The sequence below is a fragment of the Opisthorchis viverrini genome (genome assembly GCF_000715545.1).
Source record: "Opisthorchis viverrini unplaced genomic scaffold opera_v5_44, whole genome shotgun sequence".
Lineage (NCBI taxonomy): Eukaryota > Metazoa > Platyhelminthes > Trematoda > Opisthorchiida > Opisthorchiidae > Opisthorchis > Opisthorchis viverrini.
The window spans coordinates 1,302,413-1,324,065 of record NW_008751700.1 but is presented as its reverse complement, the minus strand read 5'-3'; the positions used below and the strand labels follow the sequence as shown (position 1 = coordinate 1,324,065).

General features: G+C 44.8%; 1 protein-coding gene across 1 annotated transcript in view; it reads left to right on the top strand.

Annotated features, from left to right (window-relative positions):
• T265_03205 (hypothetical protein) overlaps window positions 1–11,481 on the top strand; it is a gene marked incomplete at both ends in the record, with an annotated part of 43,313 nt that extends 31,832 nt beyond the window's left edge. The window contains 3 exons of the mRNA XM_009167624.1: window positions 2,222–2,507; window positions 4,921–5,046; window positions 11,051–11,481. Coding sequence (XP_009165888.1) covers window positions 2,222–2,507; window positions 4,921–5,046; window positions 11,051–11,197 — 559 coding nt within the window. The remainder of the gene's footprint in view (window positions 1–2,221; window positions 2,508–4,920; window positions 5,047–11,050) is intronic.
• Window positions 11,482–21,653: the final 10,172 nt, after the last annotated feature.

Sequence of the window (21,653 nt, the reverse complement as noted above, 5' to 3'; positions counted from 1 at the left end):
GTCGCTCGGCACTATGCTGTGAAAAGTGATACATGCAAAATTTGAACTCGTTATGGTCATGCGTTGCCAGAACCACTCGTTTAGCGGAATTTTTGAATAGCCTCCGTCCAATCCAGTGAGACTTGATTTTTATATCCATTCTGTTTTTTATTCTGTTCCCCGTTTACTTTAGTCACCAAATCTAAATATATTACTGTTAGGCAGGAATCCACACGAATCCCGCTATACCGCACGTCTTTAGGCGCTGCTACGGCCGATAAGCCTGGCCCGCTCGAGGTTGGCCCAGAATTCGGGACGCTTGCCGGTCCGGCATCAAGACGAGACCTGATTGGTCAACAATCTGGACCCAACAGCCAGTCATGACCCAGTATTGGCCAAATGCCGGTTGCCAATGGCGCATCCAGAACGCGTCAGAAATTCCAGAAAGTTATAACCGCTTACGCTGTATATACGAAGTGCTGTACAACTGTTCTTGACTTCGTTTTGGGCATTAATAGACCTTGTGCACCTTTAGTGGATGTTTTGACGTGAAGGCTAGCTTGGGAGGCTCAGACCGAGAACCATGCTGAGGAAAATACCGTTACCGTCATTTTGACCACCGACAATATTGTAACCGCCGGGTATGTGTTGATCTGATGACAAAATCCCAAAAACAGTAGTGTTCCTCATTTTTTGTTCTTGATAACATATCTGTAATAACTACCTCTGCTTTTCCTGCTCTGGCCATTCTGACAACAGTGTTTGAACTTCTTCCCTTATCAGTTGAAAAGTCGTTCATGCTTGTTCCACTTTTTGGTCGACCATGTGCCGTATTCGACTTTAGGTTTCTTGTTGAATGCGTATTCCGCGCTTTCGGACTTTTTGCACCGTGGTACGGTTGTTCAGTAATTTCATAACCGTGCTCACCCGCTCAATCCGTACGCTGGATTTAAGTTAGTCATCCAGTAATCTCACCAGAAGTTGACATTTGTTCTGATCTGTTACCTTAATAAGGCGAAAACCGAAACAGATCTGACGAAGCACACGCTTAGGTCGCTCCTTCTGGTCTCCGCACAAAACGCTCAGGTCAGTTTCAGTAGATGCATATGTAGGCAACGCGATGGATATGCAGTGAGCTCTTCGGTCTCAGTGCTAGCTGGTTCGCCGAGGACAAAGATATGAACTTAATTACTGATACGCATCATAACGACTGTCTGCTGCAATCAGTGTACTAGTGCTATGTCTTCAAATAGGGAACGGATTTTATTTCAGATACTGCGGATTTTATGAGAGCTGATAAACGAATGGCACAAACCTGGCTATTTACGGAAGCAAAGCAACAGAAAGCTATACCGGTACCGACGCGACCCACTAAAGCGGCTGCAGAATCGCTTGAAGTTTGTAGGTGATAGCTTCTGGATACAAGCTTTCCTATGACTGTGATCCACAGAAGAGTTGTTAAATGGGACCAGCCGAAGTTGTGACACTCCGATTATTTGACCCCGGCTGCGTGCTCACGCCTATCGTGGATACCCATGCCCACAGTACGCAGTTGCCATCACCCGTTTGCTGCCACCTGTTTTCGCTACATATCGGTCAGAAGTGTTGTTTTTTATGATACGGCAGCCGCTAGTTTTTGACACATCTGTTAACACTTCCCTCTATCAAACTAAAAAGCTGGTTCAGGAGAAATCAGGTGCATCAAGTGGTGACCGAGACGCGTGACAAATAAAAGCGCAGAGGACTTCGCGATTGTTTGGAAGTTTACTCGGATGATATCTAGGGTACCGTATCAGTGCCTTAACCCCTCGTGATTAGGGTCGATGCCAGACTTTTTTTTACCAACACTTGCTTTGGAAACTTTACTGGAAATGTCTGCATCCTTTGACTATGGAGTGTTTCGAATTGCGTTCATCAGGCGTACGTACGTTCCACACGCGCAAATTATACCATTGGCATATTTTTCTGGTACACCTCCAGTGAATTATATGGCGAAAGCTATTTTGGGTCCTCTTGTTCTCCATGAGAACAACGGTTAAATAACCATAGGCATTGAAAGTTCTATTTTTTTCTTTGGATACGGAATGTTCTTGCCCAATTTCTCTCTCCGTCTCTCTAGAACATGTTCGGTTTTTGCTTTGGTCATCCAACCGATTTTTTCCACTTTTTTAAATTCCTACTTTGTCGTTTCTTCTGTGTCCTTATAAATCGGACTAATCGTTCTAACCTTTTCCTCCTCCAGCCAAGCTGGGATTGTCGAGGTACTTGAGGGTCACCAAGCACCCATCACCTCCGTCTCCACACATGCTACTGAAGGCCCGATAAGCTTCTCTTCGCTGTTTCTCACCACTTCATTCGACTGGTCTGTCAAATTGTGGTCTACGAAGGATTCGTTCCCCATCTGTTCATTCGAAGAAGCGTCAGATATAGTGTTTGATGCCGATTGGTCCCCCCTACATCCTGCTATGTTTGCCACAGTTGACTGTTCCGGAAAGCTTGATCTGTGGAATTTGAATGAAGATACTGAGGTGAGCGATAGCTCTACGATCCTCGTTTCTGATATAGACACTCGCTTGTATACCGCATGATTTCTCCAAATCGGTTATTTGATGTTGTAATTTCTCATTACAGTGAAACCCCTCTAAAGCTACCGCTAAGAGGACGCATCTTGAAGGGATGCTCACCATCATTTGTAAGATACCTCAGTGCAAAATGTACTTTCATTTCATAAATTGCTGGAGCCAATGCTGTGCAGGTAACGCCAGTCCAAACTTTGACTGAGCAATGATGGGAATGACTGTAAATGACCACCTAACAGGGGAGGTCGCTGTACGGGTGACTAAATAGGGCACTAAGCGTATGCTTCTCATAACCAAATAAAGCATGATTCTTGTGAAGTCTAGAGACGGTCTCAGGTCTTTCCATAATTCAGATGGTGCTCAAACTTGGAACTTTGTAACTGTTGATTGCACAATGTGTACTAGGTCAAGTAGTCATTAAGAATAAATAACCGTCCCGTTGCAACGCCATTTCGGTGTCTGGCTGTCATGCCTCCTGCAGGAAGCACAAGGTACAATATAATGCTTGGTCGTCCAAGCCTAGGCAGGCGCAGTCGGGATGTCGGGGTCGGGTCCGAACCGCGGACCTTCCGGTCAGTAGGTTCACCTGTTAGCTCTTGAACTATCTCGCTCATCTTGGACGAACTAGCAAATTATGAATGCATCGTCCTTGATCAGTATGTATAATCGAGCAACTTTAAACACAGAGAAGTACCAGTCCGTTACGGACGACGGAGGAATGAATCCTGCGACCTTTCCGGTACATTCAGGTTATTCGTAGTCTATGCTTAGATAATATTTTGACTGAAGTTCCATAGTCAGACCCCAAATTCTGTGTACGAAATTATACGAAGTTGCAACTAGAAACTGAAATAAAACTGAAAATTCGTACCACCATGTAGAATTACTAGTCGCCAAATCGTCGAGTTGAACTATTCGACGCAACTTAATCTACCATAAGAGCCCCTTCACACGACACGAATACGGGCTTTCGGAACTCCATGTTGCCTAGAAGATAATTCCAATGTGCTGGAATAATACAAATACAGATATGCTTATAAGATATCATGTGCTCTGTCCGATGAGACGAATTTTCTTAGGATGGATGGGATTCGGATGTATAAACATATTTCACTGATTGCCCAAGACGACTGAAAAACCAGGGTTGCATTACAGGAACAGCATATGAACTTTTGGAACCGACGGGGAGGCTCTTTAGCTCTGGGATATAGACTTCCAGAAGTACGCAACCGGACTATCATTCGCTACTTAGACTGGGTGTAGCCCCCCCTACCATATAGTAGCCCGTTAGCTGCCTGCGCTGGTAAGACCTGAACACAGACAACTCTGGACATTTTGTTTACGGACACGTTCGACTTCGCCCACTCAGTCAGTAACTTCGAATTTGTGACAAAGTCATGTGTTCCTCTGAGGCCGCTTCTGCTCACAATTTTTCTGTTGGCAGAAACTATAAATTCCTTGTATGGCTCACTTCTGGAATTGGGTTCACTATTCCAGTCGTATTTCTAAAACTGTCACTACCTTCTTGCACCCTCAGTATACAGTTCCAGTGCTACATATAGTCAGCAATATGGGGTCACAATGGCTTTGTCAATTGAAATTCTTTTAGTTGATATCTCCACCAGTAAGCTTGAGCACTCTTCTCGCAATCCGACTGTTCGTCAGTTCCAATCTAACCGATGTTATGTAGACGAATATTTTCAATTATTGACTCCAAATCAACCAGCGATAAATCTTAACAACCTACCACTCCCATCTACTGCCGAAAAAAGTCTGAAAACTGCTTCCGTTATGTGGATGCGGTTCTCAGGAGAAAACCAATGGCACCTTAGAACGAGGGACGTATAGAAAGTCTACATGAACTGGCCAATGTAGACTAACGATTTCGTACAAACGAAACTTTGTTCACAGTTTACCGAGTAGTGTCGGAAGTATTTGCCCACGTTATATTCTAGGCGAGGAATTCGCAATCCCCGATTTTTATTGGAAAGCGTATGAAGCTGATACCGGTGACAGGGAAACAGCTCACGTTTAACAAAAAGTCAGTGTTTAACACCTCTTCCCTTCGAAAGTGACGGCTCTTCAAAATATACTAGAAGTGTGCAAAAACAGTCACTCAGAAGAGTGTTCGTTGCTGCTGAGCTAAAGCTTTCGTTTTACAGTGTTAATCTCAGAGACGAGTCGTCTTACCTCGACTCCCCAATGGCAGTGTATATATTTGTCTGCACATCCGCTACCTACTGTATTCTTCGCACAATTGGACATGATTAGTAGAGAATCCACTTGACTGGACATATATTTATCTCCCTCCCTGTCCCACTACTTAGAATCTTCCAATTTCCCACGTTAATTTTACCTTCAGGTCCCAGCAACTCGGACCGTCACCGAAGGTCAAACTGCAATTAGTAAGTGTCGGTTCCACTCTTCCGGACTGCATATTGCTGCGGGTGATCGTGGAGGTCGCATCCATATTTATGATCTAAACGAAGTGAGTTACTGATCAACTGGGTGTTGAGGTTTTCGAAAAAATAACGAGGTTCATTGTTCAGTAGTGCATTCAAAAATGATGAGTGTAGGATGTTAAGCAGTTGATCTGTTTGGTCGAGAGTGCACGGTGCCCCGTTTGTCCCCACTCTTTTTCTATTTTGCTATTGTACGTCATTGTTTTCGGCAAAGTACTTAAGAAAATAAAGGGATACCCGAGCAAAATACCTACCTATGGAATAGTTAAAACTTCCGTGGGGAAGGTTAATTAACGGTAGTGGTTCGTCAGCCAAGGTAGGGTCAGTGCTTTCATCCATCACTAATAGGGTACCTTAACGGTTCGTGAACCTGTGCAATTCATTGAGATCTACTGGACGTTGTCCGTGTTAAATCCGCAGTCTGCTGTACCAGATTAGTCGATGAACAGTAGTTAGACTAAATGGTCTCCTGGCCTTCTAGGTTGGAATTTGGAACATGTGAGGCGACGTGTCCCTTAAGGTTGTTCTACTCTGGTATTCTCACACCAGCCATCACTGGCTTGCGGTTAAGCTTTGGTTGACCATCCTAATCGTCCTCCTGTGTAGGTATGGCCGCCCTGGCAGTATCTCAGCCCACAAAAAAACCTGAATCGTATCACCGACCGGTTCGTCTTACCTGATGTACACAACACGACGGGCAAGCGAAAACAGGCCACTGCTGGAACCTGAAACCTGTCTCTAGTATTATCTCTCAAAACCCCTTCACCCTTTCTTAATCCCAGTGACAAGCACGTTAGCTTTGCACTTAAGGAAGTGACTAATGGAACGGTCGAGCACCGTTCACACCTACGCTTCACCTCCGCTCCTCAAGTTTTGTTCTTATGTTTATATCGCAACTTTAGTGTTCGCACTCTGAAGTTGATTGGCCAGCAAGCTGCTTCACCACGCACCCTTGACATTTCATCAACAGAACATCAGATAAAAGTTCGAAGTACAGTAATCGAGTTTATGCTATCTAGACACCGCCTACAAACTTCAGACACTTCTGTAGCTGTTTTGTTGGTTTGCGCCTACATCGGTATAGTTCTCAGCTTCCGTTTTTTGCTGCCTTATTTGGTTGGAATTCCTTAAGTAACCAGCTTTATGCTGTTTTATCAGCCTTCATAAAAGGTCGAGCTATCCGAAACATAATCCGTTCCCTATTTGTAATTTATGCACCCAAACAACTATAGCCCCGATTCGGGAGCTAGCTACTCATTTATCTGGCACATCAGGTTGAGCTCTTGTTCCTGCCCCCGAAGGCCTCGGTGCACGCTTCCCAGTATATGGTACCGCCAGGTGTCTCAGGTGCAAAACATACTGGCACTGATTGTCGTCCTATGCATCTCTGTACTGATACCAACTGTTTACTTGTTGTACTGGGTTTCGAAGCAGCAGACTCTGTTACATTACCTGGCGTCGTTCTACCAGTGAGCGACCACTTAACCACACCGACCACATAGTCATCAGTAACCGATGGTAAGGCTCTGAGCTGGCCTGTTGATCTTCCTGGTCTGCCCACGTCCATTCAGAATTATGCTGTCGTCCGTTTCTATAAGCTTCCCGTAGATGACGTCAGAACCAAACTCGTCGTTTGATCCCCAAAACGTTTTCTCATCCAGATGTTAAACAATCCTGTCAACCGATTCTATGCGAAGCTGTATCCTCGGGAGACGCAGATAGTAGGGCGGGTAACTCGGTATTTCTGTTATTTGTGGGAGCCTACCAAATAAGCACTATCACTGTTGCAGCTCGATGCGAGAGGTTGTATTCGTTTGGACGATGAGCATAAATCCACCACGTCATCTCAAGCACAATTGGCGTAGTAGGCTCTGAAAATGGAGGAAGTCAGTTAATTTGGGATTGCCCGAAAACTATTCCATACGATTCGCAAAGCGGACGGAAAACCTTGCTGTCCGTAATATCATCAAATCTGGTGCCTAACAAGAACCAGCATCTTGAATATTTCGGACGGTGTATAAGTTAGCAGTCTGCCCTTGTCACTCAACTCGTCCCATATTCCTCAAGTTCATACCCTCCTTCGGTTTTTGACTTACTAATACGCCGTTCTGCCTTGAAGCGCCATGTGGACGCAAGGCCGATTAGACTCGCTCCAGTGTTGTTTGAAGGCGGTGGTGAGTCGTCGTGTTTTGTCTTAACTCAGGGGGTTGGTCTGATCATTCGTTGTACCTTTGTTCAAGAAGATTAGCTGAAGAAACTGCTGCATCCAAAGGGGTATTTTAGTGCACTACGTTACAAAATCAACTAGGTAATCAGAAGGTATAGGCACCCCAAGAAGATTAGCTGAAGAAACTGCTGCATCCAAAGGGGTATTTTAGTGCACTACGTTACAAAATCAACTAGGTAATCAGAAGGTTATAGGCACCCATGAAATATATGTTGTGAGAACGAGGTGCGATAGGTGAGAGACAAAGTTGGTGAGACAAAGTGCAATGTCCGGATGAAACAGTTCAACAAGGCTGACTTATCGTTTTGAACGTGAGTCGCAGTAATTCCCCCGAATTTGTGCGGACACAGGTGGTTTCCTTTACACGTTCAACTGCTACACCTGAATTGTCCGCGGCCTGGGTGTCAATGGCTTCGCGTTTCCACGTTGGGTCAACCTTTGTTGTTGTTCTCTCGTTTCGTGTCCTGTGTGCGCGTTGTGTACTCGTTTATATATCTAGGGTCGTTGAAGCCTGTGTGTCGGGGTGAACTTGTGGCGTGGAAAAATAGCAATGTGAAATCACATAGAGTCGCCTCGCCGCATACGAACAGGTGAGCTTTATTCGGTCAAGGTTGCAGGCAAGTCACGATGTTGTCGTGTGATGCTCGTGGTTGTGGGGTAAACAGCTATATCGGTTTTATGAGTTCCGGGCCAAACTCGCCTCGAAGATTGTTAGAGATATTCAGCGCCGTGTGGTGTATAGTATGGAAACTGCAAAGACGGAACATGGCGTAGTGGAATAAATTGTTATAATCCGGCTTTTCGGTTGCCTTCGGCAACCTTCGAGGATATCTACAAGAAGGTGGCCCATGTCAGCCTCAACGTTAGACGATAAAATCTGACTTCACCACGCTCCTTTAAGTTTAAAATTTTCCATATATTATGCCGGTTTCCCATGACTTCATAGGAGATTTTGGCTTCGTGAATGGGCTAGTTCTTTTGCATATACGTTATCATCATCTGTAAGAACCGCGACTTGTCGTACAGTGGATGTAGCTGCCACAGTTTCGTTCACCGATGATTTGGACAGGTGGGGTAGGTATCTGCGAATTGAAGGCGGGGCTGCTAAACTGGTGCGCAAATACAGCACTGTCAGTGGACTATTGAGTGGAGGAATTGAGGTCATTGAAGAATGTCCTCGAAGTTTCTGACTTATTTCCCTACTTCGAGTTGCGTTGGATGTTATCCGAGAGTTTCCCACAACTAGAATCCCCCTCTTTTCGTTCAGTTTTGCTACCGACACCACCATAAAGCATACTTTATAAGGAATATCGAATTTGATGTCTAAATCGCATCTGGAAATCCCAGATTATCCGGATGGCATTGTTCTGTCAGTTGACAATAATGCGTATGCACAAACCTCCTCACACAGAATATCGGATGTACTCCCGTGTCTCGGCTTGAATGTTATCCCCTCAAAGTATATGATATCAGTCCAGAATTTCTCACTCCCATGCACCACTTTGTAATCTTGGAAAGATGAGTTTAGTTTTGCTGATCACTTCACTGCCGTATAAGCTGTTACTACACAGTAACAAATGAAATCAATGCACGCGTCACCAAGGCAGAAGTAAGATTTTCAAAATAGCGTCACCTTTGGCGTCAGCAGCGAATAGCACTGTGGTTAAAAGGCTGTGCCCGCAAAACTACTATGAGAGCAGTCCTGTTTTGTGACTGAATCTTGTCCCCGTGTGTGTCTTGATGACTGAGCATGTGCGTGATAGAACAGTCGCCAAGCTGGTACAAAGTGGTCAGATTCGTTCGAGCAGCAAACAAGGCTTATCAGGCTAATGGGGTTCAGGCGTGCACTACGCTTGTGTGAACACCGTCTACCAGTGTCAAGGGGCGTCCAGACATGAAAAGTACATGTGCGGAGAACGACGCGTCATTAAGATCACCATCGGTACCACACCATCCGGATAGCAGGTACCTGCGCGGAGTTTACCAAACACGGCTTAGCAGCATGTGGATAGCGAGTGGGTGTGAAACTCGGCCGGAACGTCGCCACTGGCTGGACAGGACGACCAACCGAATGGCTATATTCGACCATTAAGATCTGCATGTTTGTCCCGACAATACAACCGTGTTCCGGATCTCCTGTCTTCTAACAGCCTAGTCTGACAGGCTCAGTTCACTAATAGACAGCCACCTACGATACAACAACAAAAATCGGATTTTTCCAATTACGACCTCTACCGAAAACAACAGCTCGTTTTGTGGTAATGTAAAGTGTGGGATCTCGTCATAATGCTGTGGAAATATGTACCCCTACACTACGTTGAGTCCCCTTATCTTAATCAGTGAAGCGCTCCGTCCTTTCTCAGAATTATTGCAATATCAACAGAATGAAAGGATTCGCTGATCTCTTGCTCCAAAATTGGAAGTGTAGTGCCAAGTTTTGACTTTCTGAACAGTGGTCCAACGGTATGTCGGTCCTTGGCTTTCTGCTCCGCCCACTTTGGTATACCAAATGACACGGTATCTTCTGATAGCTCTTTATGGAGACAAAGGAGATTACCATAACCGTACTTACAGGGTCATCATAGAATGCTCCACAAGGTTGCGCCAGAATTTCCGTGGGGATGTCAGGAGGGTCGAGCTATATGTGCTCGATCCGATTGGCTGACACAAGGTTGCGCCAGAATTTCCGTGGGGATGTCAGGAGGGTCGAGCTATATGTGCTCGATCCAGATTGGCTGACATTCTGACTAATCAAGACATGCCTTCGGTTTGTCCGCAGCCCGCACGTAACACATCCATCCAGTTGATGTGATGTTCGGTTATAAGGAGACGCTGGCCCCCAGACACAAGTGTACACTTCAATGTCGTCACATGGTCACTGCGCAGATTCGTTCAGGCCCCGATAACACATCTTTTCGGCTAGTCTTACCCTTGGCAACTAGCGTGGCGGTACAGCATTTTATCATCATAGCATAACTGAAGCTTGTGACTAAAACTGAAGAGGGACGGTTGTATGCGGATAGGTTGCTCTCTACTAAATCGGGTACTCTGCAACAGAATTCCCAAGCCAAGCGAGCAGCTGAACAACCCACCTTCTCTTGTCCTGAGCATTTCTACCAGTTTTCTCTTCTGTTCATTCTGTTTCTGCCTTACCCGAGCCAACAGCATTTCCAGTTTGTGCTAGAGGAGGGTTAACCCTACTGCCTTCAAAGTTCTCCCAGCACATGTGCTCGATGTCTCCTGTCATTAAAATTCCTTCAGCCATCTCTTCATCTTAAGTGGATTTGGTTTAGTCATGCGAGATCAGTATGACGTTTAATTTCACGGATCAGTGTATATGGACATATTGTAAATAAGCGAGCGCTCACTGGTCATCAAGATTGTTTATTGGACATGAGGTATAACGTCAGCAAATGCGAGACGGAAACTCGTGTGTATTGCAAGGAGGTGTACTTCTGTAGAGAGGGAGTATTAGAGATTCCATTCTTGAAAGTGCCTACTCACTAGGTTGTTGTGTGCTATTCTCTGTAGGAAGTGGTTTTGTTTTCCCTAATGTTAATGATTTATGTGTCCACCAAAATCGGTCTTTTTTCAATAGTTGGCTGTTTAGTGATAGTCAGCAGTGTGAGCATTTTTTTACTGGGTGTAGTTTCTTTAGTACTTTGTTAATGTGACCTCGAAACTAGACAGTTTGAACTGTTTCCAGTGAGGTCGTCGCGATGGACTGCTGTTTTTTTCGTGACGTTCCACTGCCCCTTTTATACACCCGAATAACCTCCCCTTAATATTTCACTTTACCTTAGACAATGGTCACCCCTCGCGCAGACGAATGGAATATGTTCGCTCACACGGTTGAGGAGCTTCGCCAGCTAGCGTTGGAACGGTGCGATCGTGAGCATACTGCTAACGGTATCACATCCCAAGGCCCACCAAACGTTGTGCCACATTAACCTCCTCCCCGTGAGCTTCAACCATACACCTATGTACCACGAACTATCACACCAAACCTAACTAACATCCAGACAGTTTGCCTTTGTTGGTCCCTCTGCATCTGCCAGTCATCCAGATTATTGTGACGCATAATACTAAACATATACATGAAATGATGGCAGGGAGACATAATCTCCAGTGTCTCGTCCTGTTCCTTGCCCCTATTTTCCTCAGTATAAATTCCATTACGGAACTGGGTTGTGGTAGCAATGTGAAGTGTGATTTTCGGCAAACTGACGCTTCCGCCCCAACTTAGCTTGAATTCATGAGTGTTGGAGGTTGTACTTTATTTGTCTGCTCGTGGATTGAGTCTTCTACGTGACCTCCATAGCCTGGAAGCTCTGGGTGTAATGTCCCGTTCAGCAAAGGCCGCTATTTGGGGCGTAGGTTTTGGTGAATAAGTCGCCTTCGTCTTTTGCATTCGGATGAAGTACGCCAAACCAAACGGGAAGACAGATAATAAGCAAAACCGGCTCTCCGAATCGGAGTTATATGACATGAGCCGAATAGGCTCCCTCCCCTACCATCTTGTCCGACACCATAGTTGAATATTGGAATTGGTCATTGTGCCTCAGCACTCAGTCAGACAATCTAGATAGGAACTAACGACATAAATATCACTGACGTCGGTTAGCTCCCGTATCTCTAAGTGTCTCCAGCCAGGCGCAGGGAGGGTCACGTGGACCCCATTCTTGAGGGCTGGTATCGCCAAAACGTTTCATAATATCTTTTAATTTCCTTCTGCCATGTCAGATTCTGTCCAACTCTAGATCTGGGCCTCTCCAAGTTAGGCACGGAAAGCCGTGCTCATCTCGTTAGGTGATCGCTTGGCTTGTGTAACACAGCTCAGCCAGCTTGGTTTGCAATGCTGGATGCATTCTTTGCGGGGAATACCCTCCATTCCACTACACACGTCTTCTGACCGCCTCCGTGAATTCGCTCGTCCCAGTCGATTCCAGCTATACTTCCCAGACACTGGTGGTTCAAGTCCTGAAGGTGTCTGAGATACTCCGTCAGATTTCGCTACGTCTCGCAGCCGTACAACAATTCAGCCCATATTCTAGTTTGAGGCTTTTTGAGACCCGTGGAGATGCCTTTTTGACGCCGCAATGGTACAATTGACAAACGTAATTCTGACCTTCGAGATTCTGGAGTTCACTTCGTCTGTCGCACCACTATCAGAGACACCTTTAGTGTTCCACAACTTCCAGTTTCGTTTCTTGAATTCCCAATAGTATGTACAAAGACTGTACGTCGTGCTGCATCTCTGCACTTTGTGGTCGCAAGGCACATTCTGGAGGACTTGATGACCTTGGTGAGCTATTCTAGCAATGCTTTGGCTTGCTTCTCCTTTCCAAAGATTGGAACCATATCGTCTGTATATTCCAGGTCGGTAAGGTTCTCACTCGGGAAAATCTGAATGCCGGGGTTTTAGAGATCTGCTACTGTTCACCTCATTACCTCATCAATAACGAAACCAAACAAAAATGGAGGGATTGAGCATTGTTGTACGTCACCATTTCTGGGAAAGTTTTCGTAGGGCTCCCCATGCACTCACGCGTCTACATGTATGCAATTGCAAAACGCGCATACCTTGTTGCGCAATCGTGTTGAAAATAGCTAACCGGTTGGCAGAATGGAAAGCGCTCTTGAAGTCAAAAAACAATTATGTGGCGTCGATACACATGCCAATACTCTGACACCACAGAGTGTGAATATGTGATCCACACAGCCCCTTCCCCGCCGGAATCCTGCTGGCTGTTCTCGGGCAGCATCCTCGCGCACCTTCTTAAGATGGCGTAAACTAAGCGACACAGAGTTTAGTTACAAGCTACTTCCTCTTTGGTTACCACACTCACTGCGAGCACCATTGTTTACTCACTGCATTTGGATGCAGCGGTGTCTTTCTACCGGATAGATGCGGATAAGTTAAACAAGAACCGACTGTGCATTTCACCTCCATGTTCAAACGGGATGGGTGGGAGTTCTTCAGGGCAGCAACTCGAGATGTTTGAGTCTACTTCCGAATTGGCTGCTTTGAATTGGTCTTGGAAATGTTCGGCCCAACGAATTAGGCTCTCTTCTTTTTTATAAGTAATTGAACCTTTGTGATCAGTCATTGTTTCGCTCACCGGAGGCTTCTGTGGGCCCGTTGCGCTTCCCAGCTGGAACAGTTTACGCACATTTCCAGTTTCTCACCTGCTCCATCTCTTCGTTCAGCAACCCTCGGTCCGCATAGATGCTCTTTTTCAATTAAAACCTAACAGATCATCTAGCAGCACCGTACTGTCGGCTTGTAAAAATAAATGTTCGAGCAAGCAGCAACCAAGTTGAGCCATTCCACAAGTGGGTCGCCCAACATCTTGCAGAATTACGGACGGTACCTTCCAGTAAGTCTCAATATCAGAAGTGTTGTTCGAGATGGACTTCAGTACGTGGTTCTGGTGGACTTATTACATATCAGGCTGCCAGAGCTTCTGAATAGCCAAGCGAGTCATGCGCATCTACCTCGTCCATGTAAATCGCAGCCAGAAGGTGAAACGAACACGCGCACGTTCCGAAACCACACAGGTGTCCCATACTTATCTGTTCGGCGAACTTTGCATTGGTGTCGGAAGGGAAAAATATCAGGTGGATACTTGTTTATCCCTATATAGTTTTAGGTGTTTGATGTCCACCTAAAAACAACGCAAGTTGAGAAGAAAAAGATGCCTTCTAAAAAACGCACTGACTGTGTCTCCTTGCTCGTTTGCGAAGCATCTGTCTGCTGTTTCGAAAACTCAGCGGACAACTTAACAACCAATCACTTGGAAATTAACCAGTAAACTGGGGTTCTTGAAAACATGCCTGAGAAAACCAGCGTACTGTCTCCCTCGTAAAAGATCTACAGACGAGACCTTATCAGTTAACTTTAGAAAGTGGGAATCGACTGAGCTGGTAGATTCAAGCGACGGCTGAATGCTCCCTTTGTTGTCTATTCCGTTTACGGAAGAAAGTTGTTTCTGGTCTCAATGGGCGCTTAGACCGCCAATTGAGATGTTCTTGCGACTAAAACTTTGGTGGATAATGGAGACTGATAAAACTAAAGTATAACACTCCACGATACGTTGAAAGAGCGTGAGGTACCTCGGTGCTTAAGAAGCAAGCTCACTGGCCGGAAAGTCTGGATCGAACCCAACGTTGGTATCTCGACTGCTTCTTTCGTTGGCAAAGTAACTCAATATTTATCGTAGGAAAAAAGGTAAATAGTGAAATTCATGAGTAATTGTAAAGGGGGACATGAAATACACTTCAAGTATGGATGTCATACCTTGTCTCACGTGTACACAAAAGCTTCTGTTTCAAACTAATCAATTCGGATGCTTACCATCTCTGCTTGGTCGATATTCTGCTTCAGTTCTGTCGTCATAATCAGGTTTGTCAATGCACAATCGTTCTTCTTGCTGAGGTTACATGCCAGTCAAATTGACCCGAGAGACAGACAGCCATTTGGCTGCGATTAGCACGCTGATATTTGGTGGGAGGCCATCTTGTGCAACTAGTGGAAAATAAATCTCCATTAAGCATTCTGAATTGCTATCCATATCGGAGATGCCTCTAAACGTTTACCCTAGTATTGCACATCGTTCTCATTCTTCTGGAATTCTCAGCATTGTACAGATGTTACTTAGATCGCTTCTCCAAATTCTGAAGAAAATATTAGACGACTTCGTCGCAATAATCCAGGAATCGCTACCAGAGTGCCATCATGGGAACATTCTTCCAGCACTCTACTGACGACCCGTACAGTCAGGATACTCGTGAACTTGATTATCGTGAAATAATTCAGCCCTGATTGTAACGAAACTTGGTAAACTCGTCGTTTGTAAATATTCAAACAAAAAACAGTCTATCTGCTTACTTACAATTGCTGAGACAATCGGGATTCCTCCCTGAACGCCGCCATACAAACCGAATCCCACTAGTATGGTAATTTTAGACACCCGGTCCAAGTCTGAGGCACTCTGCTAGACTCCACCGCCCCGTATGAGGATTTTGTTTTTAGTGATATCTCTATGGTGTCGGGAACCACTCGCATCCGACTGGTGCCATCCACTCCATACGTGGAGATCGACGGTTCCCAGTTGGTATATTGATAGACACGTGCACGGCGGTTACTATTCGTGACGCATTAACTTCCCGATGCCAGTTACGTGCCAGTCAGAACTACTTACACACACGAGTGAAGCAGTTTTATTCTCGATAAATTGTAACCATGTGCCACAATCCCTTCGTGGATCCCCTCCCAGAGAGAGTCGAAACCTTGGCTGTGACTGGCTGAAAGCCCTTCCAATGAAATTAATATTACATGAGACAAAGATTGAATTAGCGCTATACAAATACTTAGATGTGCTCCATATCAAACTCACCGTTTGGTGGACATCAGATAAACTCCTGTTCCATTGCTGGGTACTTATCGGATCCCTCTCGGAAATGGTGAATAAGTTTGGAACAGTTCTGGCTATCAAGTAGTCGTCAGGTTCCCAACAAGTATCAATGATCAGTTAGAACAAGAAAAACTACTTGAATCCGCATATACTTTGTGCACAATTTACCTCTGCGGTAGCTTGGTCTTGGAATCGAAAGTGTGAGCCTGAAAATCACATGGGCGGTCTCTGCTACCTGCACCTGAAGTGCCCCAATCAGGGCAAAGCGCATAATGGATTAATCTCCCAAAACGAACTTCTGTTTTACAGTTACGGATGGTGTTCATCCAAGCACACGTCTTGACAATATCAGGTTCTACTTGATGATCGTGAATTATTTGGGAAATTAACCGTTGCACGGGCTGCAGCTGATCTGTTTACCGGGGTTAGCATTTGACTTGCAAACGTTTCATCATTGAATGAGGACCTACCGTCCGTACGCGGTTCGATGTTAGGATCAAGACAAGGACAATTTCGGTTATGCTAGAAGAAGCAAAAAGAGAGTGGTATCAGCCAATCATCGCCCTGAGTCCTATTGCTCAGTCTCTCTTCTTTAAAGTTTGCACAATCCCTTACTTTCTGGACCTTACTGAGGGATATTTTTTCGTAATTTGTGCCGCACGGATTCCAATACACTGACAAAGTTTCAACGAGAGATTAAGCATAGTGACATGTAAGACGCTCCCAAGCGGTGGAAATTATTGAATTTACCCACTGGAACTAACAACCACTAAGCCACCCCAAAGTGATGTATGGAAAATTATTTCCAGTGCAATTTACTCGTTTCGGGTTCGCCACTCGGAATTCACGCCTAACTGTGGGCGAGTGCCTTGGAAAAAAGCTGCCTGAAGGGCTAAGGAAATAGACGCTCTGTCGTTGCTCCCGGTTCACACGATTTTGATTTACGTTTTGCGAGCAGTGAAAGTAACTACGTTCGTGTCCGCCTTGTTCGTTCTTTGCAGGTATGCTTCACCGTGACACGCCGCAATGTCAGTGTTAGTTTTCATCACACACCTCTCCGGTTCTACATAATTTTTCTCACTGAACTTTTGCGCCAGCTGCTTTCAAACGCCGCGTTGGCATTAGACAACACTGAAAGGTTAAGATCGACAACGATAACGCCGTCACTTCCACCAGAATGATTAAATGGATTCAACTGGGAATGAAATTGGATTACTGGCGAGTAGCTTAGATGCTTGCTATAAAGCAGGCGTTTGAGGCCTTTGCGAGACACTGGCGCTAGGCTTGGTGCGATCCGGATAAGAAATCCAAAACTCACCATGTTGCAACGTTACCATCCAAAGACAAATGTAGACCACCAAGAGCCTCAATATAATAAATTCTACCCAGGAACCAGTCTTCCATTCAACCTATTAATAAACTTTCGCCACCCACGTGCGAAGCAATTTTTTATATTAAATGTGAAAGGGGTCAGGATCTGATTTCTGCGAACATACACGAAGCTGAAAGCTTTCACAAAGTTTACTTGAAATTAGTTGTCGCTGGCTAGTTCTTCAAACGATGTTAACTCTTTTGAGTAGCATGAGCGCAACAATGTCAGCTCTGCAAGTACATATTCATAATTCAGCCACTTCACTCACTTGTTATTGACAGATTTGGTCGTTGTGTTTTACCTTCCTGTTTAATAATCTCATTAACTACAAACTTGTAAACATATATACTGTTTGAATCATATATATATATATATATATATCGTTTGAATCATTACAACAACAAAATGGACTCCGGATTTGCTGCCATATCCCCACAACTGTCTCTGATCCTGTTGCCAAAGCAGTGAAAAGCTCATTTGAGTTCTCCGGCAAACTTAATGTGTAATCTTATGCATTTAAGCAATTCTGGTTGCTGATCCAGCACCGTTAAACTCACGTTTACAGGAAAGTCTGAATCGGAAGCTGATGCAAATAAGTCAAGGAGTCTCATCATACCATCGCAACGAGGTTGGTCGCAGGGTGTCCATATACTGTTAAAGATATCCAATAATGAACCACACTGACACCCCGTGGGTTGTGGCATATCTATTTGCTAATCTAGTGCTCAATGCATTCACGGGTAAGAAAGGTTGAAGCGGCCAAAAGTCCACCGATATTATCTATTTACTTAATTGTGGATTGATGCACTGAAGCTCTGGAGTGGTGAATTGCCACAGTTGTGTCCATCCGGCCACTAAACTCTGGTGAATTCGGTACATGGAATCTAGGTCTCCAATTTTGGATGCCGGTCACTAGACTGAGAGGTGTTAGTGTGGCAATCGCCGTGAGACAAGGACATCGTGTACGTAAAAATAACTAGGAATATCGTATAGCCCTAAGGTAATGAAAAAAGTCATGTAAAAATCACCGGATCCGTATGTATCCACGATACTCTATTCGTTCACACCCTGTCTGACCAGCTCTAAATCATCCCACTGCATAAAATGGGTCAGCCCTGGAGTCATTTTTAAAATTTCTCCCTAGGTGATTGATGTGGTGAAGGTCGGAGTTTAATCTTACTGGAGTGTTAGAGATAGTGTGAATTTACGAAAACTTTCCGGGTACTCAATGGTAAGCAAGTTGGACAACGGATTCTACAACCAGCCACATAAAACTAGCTGTGCAGCCGAGGTCCGATGGGGCTAGATCCATCTGCCTGTGTGTCCATGAGACCAGCTTCCGGGGGTAGGCCATTCATGTCAGAGATAGCTGGTCACCGTCTGTTCATACGATAGATTCAGCATATTTCTCTTCGGATATCCTGTCTTCGCTTCTGGTGTCACCTGTTTTACGCTGGGTCTGTGTCGTGTGGACTCAAGGCTTTTTGCATGGCTAGTTTAGGCGCATTCGTGACCAGTTGCGGTGGTTATAGAACATTATTTTCCAGGATCCTACAATACGAACTGGTCATACACATTGGTCATTTCACCACGCTAGAACACAGTCAAGTACACAAGAATTCGGGCACTATTGCTTTGGAAACTTGAAAGTTGAACGGAGTCACAATATAGCTAGTGGTGAATGTAATGTCTAAGATTTCTTATCTAGTCTCACTGCAACACTACTGTCTGAGGATCAGAAGGTGCAATGGACAGATGTGCTGCTGATGAATCCCGAGAATAAGTTCCTGTGTTGTTTTATGATTAGTAAACATGCACCGTCAACCTATATGGGATCAGCGTATCCTGCTCCAGGTTATTCATGATTGAGTTTGCTAGAAAAATAGAACCAGATCTCACTGGAATCCAGTCTATCCGAAAGCAACAGCCCTCTCCAATAGTGATGGAAAATTTCCAAACAAATGAACAAGCTCGGTAGACAAACCAACAACATAGCCAACACGATTATTGATAGACATAAACAAGTTCAAAACTAAGCACAATAAATCGCGTGTCCAGCTTTGTTCACTCTTGCAATCTGATGTCCACACGCAGCAGTATCGCCTGCTACTTGCATTATGAAGGCGCAAGTAGTTCAAATTCTATCTCGATGAGAGGCGGCAGCATCCTAGGTACACGGTTTCGTAGGTAACCCTATGCCATGACCCCAATCGACTACGAATGGTCATGAAAAATCCGTATATCCAAGTGTGTTTTAAACCAAATATGCAACCAACTACGCGGCTTGTTCTGATTGGGACTCATCGGATGAATACCGAGGGACCCATCGTCTGCATCGTTGGCTATCGCTTTTCACCGTTTGACAGACGGAAGTATCCTCATCCGAATGTGTTTGTCTCATGTGCTTACACAAAAAAACGTTCAGCCGTAACGCCCTATCAATGTCTAGCTGCCATACCACCAGAAACAAGCACGAGGACTGGGATACTGCCAGGTTGCCCAAGCCTAGACAGGAGAAGCCGAAATGCAGGGGTCTGATTCAAAAAACGGACCTTCTGGCCAGTAAATCCGTGTTCTCACCACTGAGTCATCTCGGCCCTTGCTTACACAGCTAACACTTTAAAGCTCATAAGTTGGGTTGCATACGTACAGGCCACCCTTGAGTAGCCCAAGCGTGGAGTTGAACATCCACGCTGATCATTTATAAAGCTTTTCAATATCAACAACATGCCTGTGGCGCGGTGTCCGAAATTATCGGAACCACTTAAGACTCGAAAACTTCATGATCTGTTGTCTTAACCATCAGGGAACCATGAGAACTCACATGACCAATGAAAAGCAACCGTACCCAAGGCCACATCTGTACTATCCATTAGCTAATATAAACCATAGGGACTTGCCAAGGCACGGAGACTCAAATCGAAGTGCTTTACAGGTATACCATAGCAACAGAGGAAATATTGCATATTTACCCTGCCCGAACTTCGAATACTCACTAAATTGAGGTGCCACCATATTTTCACGCAGTGAGCAAACACTGTGGCCCTTTGTGTAGGAGCAACCCCGTTGGCATACATACATCCTGCACAAAAGTCACAAGACAGGTCAACGGTCTGGAAGTAATAAACAAAGGTTAACGCGGCGGCCGTCACTTGATGGTTTTCATTGAGAGCGCGGCCTCACTGTGGTCTTGCTAAACCATGTACGAAATCTTAGTGAGTGTTTAAGCATAAATCGATCACGACTACCAAGTAATGTTAACCACAGACATCTTAAAATTACATCGTCATACCTCTTCAGCTGCGGTTCGAAGAACTAGCTCAGAATTTGATGCGGTTCTATCTGAGTGGGGTTACTTAAAGTGTCGCAAACTTGGCTAGTACTGGCATCGGTGTCATTGTGGCTTTCATCCGGGCAACATTTAATACCAGCCTGCGCCTGAATGTCAAAGCGGCAGTCGCATAGATGTTTTTAGTAAACTGCCGGCTGAAGGAGTAAATAAATTACCTTCGATTCCAAGTCCACAAGTTATATACAGGTGGATATTAGCAACTGATGGGCATGAATAAAATGACGAAAAAAAGTGTGCAAACTGTGGGTCAAATAAACGAAAACGTGGTGATTCACTGATAACCACGAGTTCCAAATCAGTCTGAGTGAAGTGGCACAAACACTCCTTTGCTTACACAAATTATGTTTACCTTTTCCAAGTCGTACGAGCTGTGTGCCGAAAACACCAAGGTTGCACAATTTGACACGACCTACATGTGTACAACCTCAGTTGAGCCGTAAACTCGAATCAATATGCACATCTCCGTAATAATGAATTGCGAATGGTGACTACTCGTGAACCTCCTTTTGCACAATAAAACCAAACTGTTCATTTCATTTCCACAACAACCTGATTTGTTCACTAACAAAGAAGCCTTTCGAAGCGTGAAAACTAAGTCAGTCATATTTTCGAGAGGTCACCCAGGAATCAGCGTACAAACTGATCCGAGAGAAACAGCAGGTTAGATTTAAAATACCAACCGAAATACGGACAAAAGCAAATCGTTTTCAGTTCACTTACCTACATTCAAACTCCAAACCTAATTCTCCTGTAGTAGAAAATCACAAGGCGTTTGTCAAACATATCAGGTAAAGGTAATCAAAATTGCATTGGTCAAGTAATCATGAGAGTCCCAAAAACGCTTGCCACTACACAAATAATCTTCCTTCATACTTCCACAGGAAAATTCGCATTATAATGGCCGTTTCTACTACTTTCGGTAGAGTTCTACGACCGACTCGTCTTTGTGGGGTTACAACAGGACAGGGTCTGTGCATTACATAAAATACACTCCACTGAGAAGTCCTGTCGCGCGTCACCTTCAAAGAAAATAAGACGATTTCGAAAGAATTTTGCTGTTTTCTTTCTGAGGTACGGGTTACCAAGTCCATTGTCCGACTTCATAATGGAATATTCTCGGGCCGGCTGGTCATCAGTCGCACGACGTTCGATACTCCAGCACAATAATGCTGGACGACAGTGAAATTTCCTAGAGAAAGAAGTAACTCTTCACCCTTTGTTTGTTAACCTAACCATTGAGTTGTTCTTGGAAGAGCTTCTGCTCT